Raw genomic sequence first — 11,539 nt, 5'->3', positions numbered from 1 at the left:
CTCATAATACTTTTATTATTTTAAAATAATTTTAATGAATGTTGAATAAAAATATATCACTTTCACATAGGCATTTATCTGAAGTTCAGAAATTCTCCCACCTTACTTTAGTTTCTTCAGCTTCTGTTGTAGCAAGCAAAATAAGAGTTACATATATATATATATATATATATAAACTAAAACACAATATAAAATACGTAAATTTATTTTTTTTGAGAAGGAGTCTCACTCTGTCGCCAGGCTGGAGTTTTTGTATTTTTGTATTTTTAGTAGAGACGGCGTTTCACCATGTTGGCCAAAATTGTCTCGATCTCTGGACCTTGTGATCTGCCTGCCTCAGCCTCCCAAAATGCTGGGGATTACAGGTGTGAGCCACTGCACTCTTGAAAGTTATTTTCAGTCCATTAATCTATCTACTTATCTAGCTACCTATTTGTACAAAAAGACGTATGCGTTATCACCTTTGCTTTTGTTTTTGTTTTGAGACAAGAGTCTCTCTTTGTTGCCCAGGCTAGAGTGGAATGGTGCGATCTTGGGTCACTCACTGCAACCTCTGCCTCCCAGGCTCAAGCCATTCTCATTCCTCAGTCTCTTAAGTAGTTAAGATTACAGGCATCACCACACCCGGCTAATTTTTGTATTTTTAGTAGAGATGGGTTTCACCATGTTGGCCAGGTTGATCTTGAACTTCTGAATTCAAGTGCTCTGCCTGCCTCAGCTTCCCAAAGTGCTAAAATTACAGGCATGAGCTATCTCACCTGGCCATATCACCTAACGTTGAGTTATTTCTTGGTGGTTGAAAATTTCATGATTTGTTACTTGCTTCTTTGTACTTTTCTCTCTCTTCTCTGTCTCTCTCTCTCCCTCCCTCTTTCTGACAGGTTCTCACTCTGTTGCCCCAGCCTGCAGTCTCAAAATCCTGGGTTCTAGTGATCCACCTGTCTCAGCCTCCCGAGTTGCTGGGACTACAGGTGCACATTACCATAACTGGTTTTTAATTTTTTATAGAGATAGGATCTTGCTATGTTGCTCATGCAGGTCTCATACTCCTGGCCTTGAGCAATCCTCCTGCCCTGCCTTCACAAAGTGCTGGGATTACAGGTGTGAGCTATAGCACCTGGCCTGTTTTGTACTTTTCTATAGGACTTAGATTTTATATAGTAATTACAAATAATTTTAACAAAAGCAGTAGTCATTCTAAACTTTTAAAAATTAAGCAGTGATTAAGAGCTACAGAAAGTAGTATTAATTCAGTGCCTATTATATACTAGATATTTTGCATTTAGTGAATCACCTAACCCACCTATCAAGGCAGGAATTATAATCTTTATTTTCCAGGAGAGAAAACTGAGGCTTACAAGCATTTGTTAATTCTAGAGTTACACTGCTGCAGTTACACTGCCCCGCCCAGCAGCCTGCCCACTGCTGGCTTTATCAAATTCAACCCCCCCACTTCCACCCCTACATCTGTGTGTAAGAATGTTCACACACACACACACACACACACACACATTTCTGCAATATTCCATCTGACTAGGTCAGGAATTTGTCATGACAAACCAACTGCAATACCTATTTCCTGACCAAAGCTGTTACTCAGTATCTCTACGATTTGAGAAATAGTTTGATTTCATGTTGACTAGGGTCACACTGAGGTCTTGAGAAGTAGTAATTACAAAGCATCCTAATCTAAGTGAAAGGATGTGATGTTCAGATATATCCAGCCCTTTGAGATGCTTTGCTGGAAGGTGGTTGAGGTGCAAAGTACTATTGACTCATGGTCATCTTGGCCCACGGTCATTAATAACGACACTTTGTACTTCTTTCGTGTTTGTGCTAAGGGTGGTTTCAAAACCTGGAAGAAGCTTATCAATTTCTAGGTATTCAAATATCTCTTTCACAATATATATATATGTGTGTGTGTGTGTATGTGTATTCTATGAAAATATACACGTATATTCACATATGAAAATATACACGTATATTCACATATGAATATATATACGTATATTCACATATGAATATATATACATATTCACATGAATATACACATACATATATAATTTTTTACAGTATACAGTAAATATATACAGTATATAATCAAAAAGTAAATTCTTTTTTTTTTTTTGAGACGAAGTCTCGCTCAGTCGCCCAGGCTGGAGTGCAGTGGTGCGATCTCAGCTCACTGCAAGCTCTGCCTCCCAGGTTCACGCCATTCTCCTGCCTCAGCCTCCCAAGTAGCTGGGACTACAGGCGCCCACTGCCACACCCGGCTAATTTTTTGCATTTTTAGTAGAGACGGGGTTTCATCATGTTAGCCAGGATGGTCTCGATCTCCTGACCTTGTGATCCACCTGCCTTGGCCTCCCAAAGTGCTGGGATTACAGGCGTGAGCCACCACACCCAGTCAATTCTTTTTTTTTTTTTTTGAGATAGAGTCTCACTGTGTTGCCCAGGCTGGAGTGCAGTGGCTCGATCTCAGCTCACCTCCATCTCATTCCCCCTGGGTTCAAGCAATTCTCCTGCCTCAGTCTCCTGAGTAGCTGGGATTACAGGCGCCTGATACAGCACCTGGTTAATTTTTCTATTTTTAGTAGTGACAGGATTTCACCATCTTGGCCAGGCTGGTCTTGAACTCCTGACCTCGTGATAGACCCATGTCATCCTCCCAAAGTGCTGGGATTACAGGCATGAGCCACTGTGCCTGGCATAAAGTGAATTCTTAATGATCATTGAAAAGAAAATGGCAGGCCAGATGTGATGGCTCCCACCTGTAATCCCAGCACTGTGGGAGGCTGAGGTGGAAGGATTGCTTGAGCCCAGGAATTTGAAACCAGTCTGGGAAAGATCGTGAGACCCCCCCTCTCTATAACAAATATAAAAATTACCTGGGCATGGCAGCTCATACCTGGGGTCCCAGCTACTCAGGAAGGAGGCTGATGTGAGAGGATCACTTAAGCCAAGAAAGCAGAGGTTGCGGTGAGCCGAGATCATACCACTGCACTCCATCCTAAATGAGAAAGCAGTAACTTGCCTCAAAAAAAAAAATAAAAAAAAAAATAAAAAATTGGTATCCAAGAAAAATTTAAAATCTCTCTCTACAAATGTATATAGTCATAGTATATTACTCAAAAAGTAAATTCTTAATAGTTCATGACAAGCAAATGGCAGGCAAGGCATGATGGCTCATGCTTGTAATCTCAGCACTTTGGGAGGCCCAGGCAAAAGGATTGCTTGTGTCTAAAAGTTTGGGACCAGCCTGGGCAACATAGTGAGAACCAACCTCTCAGAAAAAATAACAAATTAGCCAGGCATATTGGAATGAACCTGTAGTCTCAGCTACTCAAAATGCTGAGCTGGGAGGATCACTTGAGGCCAAGAGGCCAAGTCTGCAGTGAGCCATAATCACATGACTACACTCCAGCCTGGGTGACAGAGCAAGACCCTAAGGAAAAAAAAAAAAAAAAAAAACTAAAAAATATAAAAAAAGAAGACACGAAGTGAGAAGCTACCACGTCCAGGGCAAAGACAAAGGGCCCCAGCAGAGGCCCATTGCCTCCTCATCCCCAGTACACAAAAAACCACACAGGCAGAATTTACTATTGATTTGTCAGAAATCCACTCTCAGGTTAAAAGAAGAGACGGCTTTTGCTAAAGCCACTCTGCTGTGAAGTGAACAAATGAGATCCAGGGAAGCTTTAGCTCCTTGATGCTGTTGACCATCAGAAGACTAAACGCTGGATCTGAAGAGGCAACTGTGAGGCAAGAGCAAAACCAGAAGAAGGCCACCATGAGGCAGAAGATGGCCTGAGGTGGCCACTGAGGCAGAAGATGGGCCAGACGAGGCCATTGTGAAGAGGAGCTGGTGTAAGAGAGACTACCATAAACAAGGAGCTGGGTCTTGGGAGGTAATTTGAGGCAGGGAGATGGGCCTGGTGAGGCCACCGTGAGAAAGGAGCTGGGCCTAGAGAGGCCAGTGCAAGGCAGAAGCTGGGCCAGTTGAGGCTGCCGGAAGTCAGATAGGAACATGGCCGGGGAAGGCCACCATGAGGCAAGAGCTAGGCCTGGAAAGCCCACTGTGAGGCAGTAGTAAAGCCTGGAGAGGCCATTGTCAGGCAGGAGCTGGGCCTGTTCAGGCTGCCACGAGGCTGACAATAGGTCTGGAGAGCTTGACTTGAGAAAGTTTTGGGCCTACAAAGGCCATCAGGAGCTGGGCAGTAGCTGAGTCCAAAGACGTTATTGTGAGGCAGGAGTTGGGCCTATAGACACAGCCGTGAGGAAGAGCTGGGCCTGGAGAGGATGGCAGGAGGCAGCAACTGGGCCTAAAGAGGAAGTTCTGGGCCTGAAGAGGCCGCCAAAAGGGAAAAACTGGGCCTGGAAAGGCCGTTGTAAGGAATGAGCTGGGCCCAAAGAGGCCATTGAAAGGCAGAAGCTGGGCTTGTCAAAGCTGCCAAAAGGCAGGAGTTTTGGACTAGGGAGGCTACAGTGAGGCAAGAGCTGGGCGTGGAGCGTCCACTGTGAGGCAGAGGTTGGGCCTGTACAGCCCTTCAGAAGGCAGGAGCTGGGCCTGGAGAGGCTGACTTGAGGTCAAGTTCTGGGCCTGAAGAGGCCACCAAAAGTCAAAAGCAGGGCCTGGGAAGGCCACCGAGAGGCATGAGCTGGGCCTGGACAGCCTGACAGGAGAAAGTTTTGCACCTGGAGAGGCCGCCAAAAGGCAGGAGCTGGGCCTGGAAAAACCGACTGGAGGATGATTTGGGTCTTCAGAGGCCACTAGGAGGCAGGAGCTGGGCCAGAAGAGGCCAACTTGAGACGATTTGGGCCTGCAGAGGTTGCTGGGAGGAAGAGCTGGGCCTGGAGAGGCTGACTGGGGGAAGTTCTGGGCCTGGAGTGGATGCCAAAAAGCAAAAGCTGGCCTGGAAAGGCCACCGTGAGGCATGAGCGTGGCCTACAAAGGCCATTGGAAGGCAGCAGTTAGGCCTGTAGAGGCTGCGAAAAGGCAGGAATCTGGCTGGAGGAGGCCACAGTGAGGCAAGAGGTGGGCCTGGAAGGTGCACTGTGAGGTAGAGGCCAACAACAGGCAAAAGCTGGGCCTGGAGAGATGACGAGAGGAATGAGCTGGGCCTAAACAGGCCAGTATGAGAAAGGACCTTGACCTAGAGAGGCCAGTATGAGGCAGGAGCTGGGCCTGGATAGGTTGCCAGAGGCATCGATTGGGCATAAACAAGCCTCTGTGAGGGAGGAGCTAGGCCTGTTGAGGCTGCTGGGAGGCAGGCGGAAATTTGGCCCACGGAAGCCACTATGAGGCAAGAGTTGGGCCTGGAGAGGGTGCTAAGAGGCAAGAGCGGGGCCTGCAGAGGCTGTTGTCAAGCCAGAGTTGGGTCTGTACAGGCCACCGCGAGGCAGAAGGTGGGCCTAAAGAACTTGACTTGAGGAAGTTTTGGGCCTACAAAGGCTGGCAGGAGCTGGGCAGGAGCTGAGCCATAAAAGGTTGTTGTGAGGCAGGAGTTGGGCTTGTAAATACAGCCAGGAGGAAGAGCTAGGCCTGGAGAGGACGCTGGGAGGCAGCAACTGGGCCTGGAGAGGCCGACTTGAGGAAGTTTTGGACCTGTAGATGATGTCCTGGAACAGGAGCCGGGCCTGGAGAGGCCACTGTGAGGTGTGAGCTGGGCGTAGAGAGGCCAGTGTGTGGCAGGACCTGGGCCTGACCAGGCTGCCAGGAAATAGGTGGAAACCTGGCCAGGGAAGGTTGCCATGAGACAAAAGTTGACCCTGGAAAATCTCTCGTGAGGTATGAGCTTGGCCTGAAGAGCCATTGGGTGGCTGGAGCTGGGTGTGTAGAGGCTGCTGAAAGGCAGGCGCTTGGCTTGGGGGGGCCACAGTGAGGCAGATGCTGGGCCTGGAGAATCTGCTGTGAGGCAGATGTTGGGCCTGTAGAGGCTGACAGGAGGCAGGAGCTGGGTCTGGAGAGGCTGCCAGGACACAGAAGTTGGGCCTGAAGAGGCTGCCAAGAGGCATGAGCTAGGCCTAAAGAGGCCAGTGTGAGACAAGAGATCAGCCTGGAGAGGCCACTGTGAGGCATGAACTGGACCTAATGATGCCAGTGTGAGGCAGGAGCTGGGCCTGTTGAGGCTGCTGGGAGGCAGGCAGGAACTTGGCCAGGGATGACCTCCGTGAAGCAAGAGCTGGGCCTGGAGAGGCCATTGTCACGCAGGAGTTGGGCCTATCCAGGCCACCAGGAGGCAGAAGTTTGTGCGGGTGAGCTTGATGTGAGGAAGTTTTGGGCCTACAAAGACCTCCAGGAGCCGGGCAGCAGCTGAGCCGAAAGAAGTTGTTGTGAGGCAGGAGGTGGGCCTGGAGATCCAGCCGGGAGGAAGAGCTGGGCCTCAAGAGGCTCACTTGTGGAAGTTCTGGACCTAGAGAGGTTGCCAAAAGGCAAAAGCTGGGCCGGAATGGCCACTGTGAGGCATGAGCTTGGCCTAGAGAGGCCACTGGGAGGCAGGAGCTAGGCCTGTAGAGGCTGCGGAAAGGCAGGAGCTTGGCCTGGGGGGCTGTGGTAAGGCAGATGCTGGGCCTGGAGAGTCTGCTGTGAGGCAGAGGTTGGACCTGTAGAGGCCAATGGGAGGCAGGAGTTTGGGCTGGAATGGCAGACTTGAGAAAATTCTTGGTCTGGAGAAGCCACTGGGATGTAGGTGCTGGGCCTGGCGAGGCCACTGAGAAGCAAGAGCTGTGCCTAAAGAGGCCAGTGTTAGGCAGGAGCTATGCCTGAAGAGGGGACTTGAGGAAGTTTTGGGCCTGGACAGCCTGTTGGGCGCAGGAGCTGGGCCTAAGGATGCTGCCATGAGGCATGAGCTGGGCATAATGAGGTTAGTGTGAAGCAGGACCTGGGCCTGTAGAGGCTGCCGGGAGGCAGGTAGAAATTTGTTTGGGGAAGACCTCCACGAGGCAAAAGCTGGGCCTGGAGAGTCCGCTGGGAGGGGCCTGGAGAGGCCATTGTCACACAGGAGCTGGGCCTGTCCAGGCCATTAGGAGGCAGAAGGTGGGTCTGGAGAACTTGAATTGAGGCAGTTTTGGGCCTACAAAGGCCACTACGAGCTGGGCAGGAGCTGAGCCAAAAGAGGTTGTTGTGAGGCAGGAGTTGGGCCTCCAGACATAGCCAGGAGAAAGTGTTTGGCCTGTAGAGGCCACCTGGAGGCAGGAGCTGGGCCTTGAGGGGCCGACTTGTGAACATTTTGGGACTGTATAGGCCGCCCAGAGGCAGGAGCTGGGACTAAAGAGGCTGTTGTACGGCAGGAGCTGGGCCTGTACAGGTCGCCAGGAGACAGAAGGTGGGTCTCAAAAGGCCACTGTAAAACAGGAGCTGAGTCTTGGAAGGTGGCTGGGAGGCAAAAGCTGCCCCTTGGGAGGCTGATGAGAGGCAGTAGCTGGGCCTGGTGAGGTCGACTTAAGAAAGTTCTGGGCCTGGAGAGTTCTGGGCTGGGAGGCAGGAGCTGGGCCTAAAGAGGCCATTGTAATGATGGAGCTGGGCCTGTGGAGGCTGCCATGAGGTAGGGTATGGGCCTAAATAGGCCATTGTGAGCCATGAGCTTGACCTGTAGAGGCTGAATGGAGAAAGTTCTGGACCTGGAGAGGCTGCCAGGAGGCAGAAGCTGAGCCAAAAGATTCAAGCACATTACATTTATTAGGCACTTTTTTCCATTATTACATTGTAATATATAATGAAATAATTACAGAACTCACCATAATGTAGAATCAGTGGGCATGTTAAGCTTGTTTTCCTGCAACAAGATGGTCCCATCTGAGCTTGACGGGAGAAAGTGACAGATCATCAGGTATTAGATTCTCACAGGGACAGTGCAACCCAGATCTCTCGCATGCACGGTCCACATAGGATGCATGCTCCTATGAGAATCGAATGCTGCTGCTGATCTGAGAGAAGGTGGAGCTCAGGTGGGAATATGAGCAATGGGGAGTGGCTGTAAATACAGATGCAGCTTCCCTTACTCGACACCACTCACCTCCTGCTGTGTGGCTCCTTATAGCTCCATGGCTCAGGTGTTGGGGACCCCTGCTGATGTACATCCAAAAGGACCGTTCCCACAACAGTCTTCGTAGCAGTCAAGTGCAGTAACCACTTAGCTCCCAAGGCATGTGCCTCAGCTGGCATTTCATCACAATCAACAGTAAGTGGTAGCTTGAGTCACTGTGAGGTCACTTTCTGGAAATCACCAGCATCCCATTTTCCACTGGCAAGGAGCTCAGTACAGTCCCTTGGATAACCAAACCCATGTCCAAATCCCATCTGTGTGAGTCTATCTCCAGGGACCCTTCTTAGCGTATCAGAGTCCAATCAGGAGACATAAACCACTCAAAAATTTAAAGTGGTAAAATTTAATACAGAGAATTATTCATTATAACAGGGGAACAACATAATGAGAGACTGGCTAGCACAAAGTAAAGAGAACTCTAAAGAATGTAGGACTAGCCCTGGTCAGGCATGGTGGCTCATGCCTGAAATTCCAGCAATTTAAGAAGCCAACACAGGAGGACTGCTTGAGGCCAGAAGCTAGAGGCTGGCCTGGACAACACAGTGAGACCCTGTCTCTATCCTAAAAAAGAATAAAATTAGATGGGAGTGGTGGTGCACACTTGTAGTCCCAGCTCCTCAGGAAGCTGAAGCAAAAGGATAGTTTGATCCTGGGAGGTTAAGGCTGCAGTGAGTCATGATTATGCCACTACAGTCAAGCCTGGGGGACAAAGCAAGACCCTGCCTCAAACAAAACCACCACCACAATAACCATTTACAGACAGAAAAGAAATAGAGCTAATAAGCTAAGGAAAGATGTTGAAATGTGACAAAGTAATATGAGGTCTTTTATCTATTTAAAATAATCAAACAAAAAATAACTTATTAAATTATAATACCCTGTGCTGGCAAAGGTGCAGTGAAATGGACTCCTTCTTATACTATGAGGGGTGTTTAAATTGTACATAAGCCTTCCAGGGTAAAGCTTGGCAATTTTTTAAAATAATAGAGACAGGGTCTCACCTTACTGCCTCCTCCAACTCTTGGCCTCAAGCAATCCTCCTGCCTTAGCCTCCCAAAGTGCTGGGATTATACCTGGGAGGCATCCAAAACCTTGTCAATTCACATCAAGGGCAATGAGAATGTCCATTCACCATGATTCACAGTAATCTCACTTCTGGAAATACCTTGGGAGACAATTCAATCTAAACAAAAGGTCATCTGCATAAACACGGTGAAATTCTGGGAGTAATCGAAGACAAAGTGGTTAAGTGAAATAAGAAACAGTTATAAGAAATTATATTATGGTATTTATAGGCACCTGGTAAAAGGTCAGTTCATGTTAGCTGCTACTTTTTTGTTGTTTTGAGACAGGGTCTCACTCTGTCACCCAGGCAGGAGTGCAGAGGCCTGATCATGACTCACTGCAGTCTCAACCTCCCTGGGGTCAAGTGATCCTCCCACAGCAGCTTCCCAAGTAGCTGAGACTACAGGAACATGCCACCACACTAGGCTAATTCATGTATTTTTCTGTAGGGATGGTGACTCCTTTGGTTTCCGAATCCTGTCTGAAACTCTTGGCTTCAAGCCATCCTCCTACCTCAGCCTCCCAAAGTGTTGTGATTACCAGTGTGAGCCACCACACCTGTCCAGCTGCTACTTTTATTATTATTATTATTCCACTCAATTAAAAATAATTTTCATTAAAAGTATCATTTTCAAGGCTATGGAACAATATGTGTCCTACAGCATAATTGTAAAAACATATACAGTCATCCCTCAGTATACAGAGAGGATTAGTTTCAGCTCCTCATCTCTGCATATACCAAAATCCATGCATACTCACGTTTCACATTCAGCCCTCTGGAACCCACATATAGGAAAAGTCCAAATATTAGTTGGGCATAGTAGCAAGCATCTATAGTCTCAGCCACTTGGGAGGCTGAGGTGGGAGGATCACTTGAGCCTGCGAGGTTGAGGTTACGGTCAGCTGTGATGGCACCACTACCCTCCAGCCTGGACAACGGAGCAAGACCCTGTCTCAGAAACAAAACAAAACAAAAAACAAAAAATGGGTTAGAAATTGTAGTGAGGTCTGTTGGGCAAAATTTCATATAAGCAAAGTATAAATTAATGAAGCAAATGGTGATAAATTAGTATGATTGACTTTCTGGAGTTTCTGACAATAAAGGTAAAAAAAATGCAAAACACAGAGACAGAGGGTAAAAAAAGAAATTAGGGAAGCATTCTACATGTTTAATAAAATGACACTGGTCATGTTCATGCAGCAGCAGTATGTCATGATATGACATACCTTGGAGAGAAATTAACAGATGAGGAAGTTGATAAAAATGATCAGAGAAGCAAATTACTGATAGTGATAGTTAAGTAAACCATGAAGAATTTCCACAACTGATGTCAGCAAAGTGGAAATATTGTACAGTGTGTGTTGAAGTTTCTGGACAACATTGTTTATTTGCCTTTTGTTTGTAAGAAATGAAGAAATGTATCTACTAAAAGTTATTCTTACTATCAAAATAATATGTGTGAATAAGTCATTAGAACTTATTCTTCTGTTCTTCTACTTTGATCTTTCTGCCATCATCCCACAGCCTTACTTTAGAAATTTTTAATTTTTTTAGAAATTTGAACAAGTGCTTGTTGTGGTGGCTCATACCTCTAGGATGGAAGGATCATTCGAGGCCAGGAGTTTGACACCAGCCTGGCCAACAAAGTGAGACCCCATGTCTACAAAACAATTTAAAAATTAGCCAGGTATCATCATGTATACCTACAGTCCCAGCTACTCAGGAGGCTGAGGCAGGAGGAGCCTTAGCCTAGGAGTTCAAGGCTGCATTGAGCTGTGATTGCACCACTGTACTCCAGCCTGGGTGACAGACTGAGACCCCATCTCCCAAAACAAAAAAGAAAGAAAATAGATCAAGTAGCAAGTTGTATGTGGCTTACTCTGAATATTTCTAACTAGAAGTTCTTAATCTTTCCGGGTCTAGCATCCCTCTACATGTTTTAACTTTGTTGAAGATCTCTAAGACTTTTTCTTTATATAAATAATTATGTCAAAATTAGAAAAGACAAGAATTTAAAAATATTATTCATTACATATTAATAATAGAACCATTACCTGTTGATAGAAGTAATACAAGACAAAATTTTTAAAATATTTGGCGGGGCGCAGTGGCTCACTCCTGTAACCCTAGCACTTTGGGAGGCTGAGGTGGGCGGATCACAAGGTCAAGAGATCAAGACCATCATGGCCAACGTGGCGAAACCCCACTTCTACTAAAAATATAAAAATTAGCTGGGCATGGTGGCACACACCTGTAATCCCAGCTACTCGGGAGGCTGAGGCAAAAGAATTGCTTCAACTCAGGAGGCGGAGGTTGTAGTGAGCTGAGATTGCACCACTGCACTCCAGCCTTCTGACACAGCGAGACTCCGTCTCAAAAAAAAAAATAAATAAATTTATCATTTATTACATATTAATAATAAAACCAT

The 11,539-nt window shown here is 47.0% G+C and overlaps 2 protein-coding genes and 1 long non-coding RNA gene across 3 annotated transcripts in view; all 3 read right to left on the bottom strand.

The window, feature by feature from the left end:
• Positions 1-4,301: 4,301 nt before the first annotated feature.
• On the bottom strand, positions 4,302-5,363 carry LOC108536177 (putative uncharacterized protein FLJ44672; the record flags this gene model as incomplete). The annotated part of the gene is made up of 3 exons (XM_017882737.1): positions 4,302-4,945; positions 5,055-5,121; positions 5,164-5,363. Coding segments are annotated over 3 exons (732 nt in total), but the record flags the coding sequence as incomplete, so codon positions are not given.
• On the bottom strand, positions 5,361-8,286 carry LOC108536175 (uncharacterized). Its single transcript, XM_017882736.1, is given in 5 exon segments — positions 5,361-5,808; positions 5,811-5,858; positions 5,861-6,053; positions 6,055-6,756; positions 8,227-8,286. Coding segments are annotated over 5 exon segments (1,275 nt in total). The 3' UTR covers positions 5,361-5,536.
• Positions 8,287-10,016: 1,730 nt separating this feature from the next.
• Positions 10,017-11,539, bottom strand: part of LOC108536181 (uncharacterized) — a 13,965-nt gene continuing 12,442 nt past the window's right edge. Inside the window, exon 3 of the long non-coding RNA XR_001887443.1 lies at positions 10,017-10,059. This is a non-coding gene — a long non-coding RNA (uncharacterized LOC108536181). The remainder of the gene's footprint in view (positions 10,060-11,539) is intronic.

The sequence above is a fragment of the Rhinopithecus bieti genome, unplaced genomic scaffold (assembly GCF_001698545.2).
Source record: "Rhinopithecus bieti isolate Rb0 unplaced genomic scaffold, ASM169854v2 scaffold_13690, whole genome shotgun sequence".
Taxonomy (NCBI): domain Eukaryota; kingdom Metazoa; phylum Chordata; class Mammalia; order Primates; family Cercopithecidae; genus Rhinopithecus; species Rhinopithecus bieti.
This window is presented reverse-complemented; position numbering and strand designations above follow the sequence as displayed.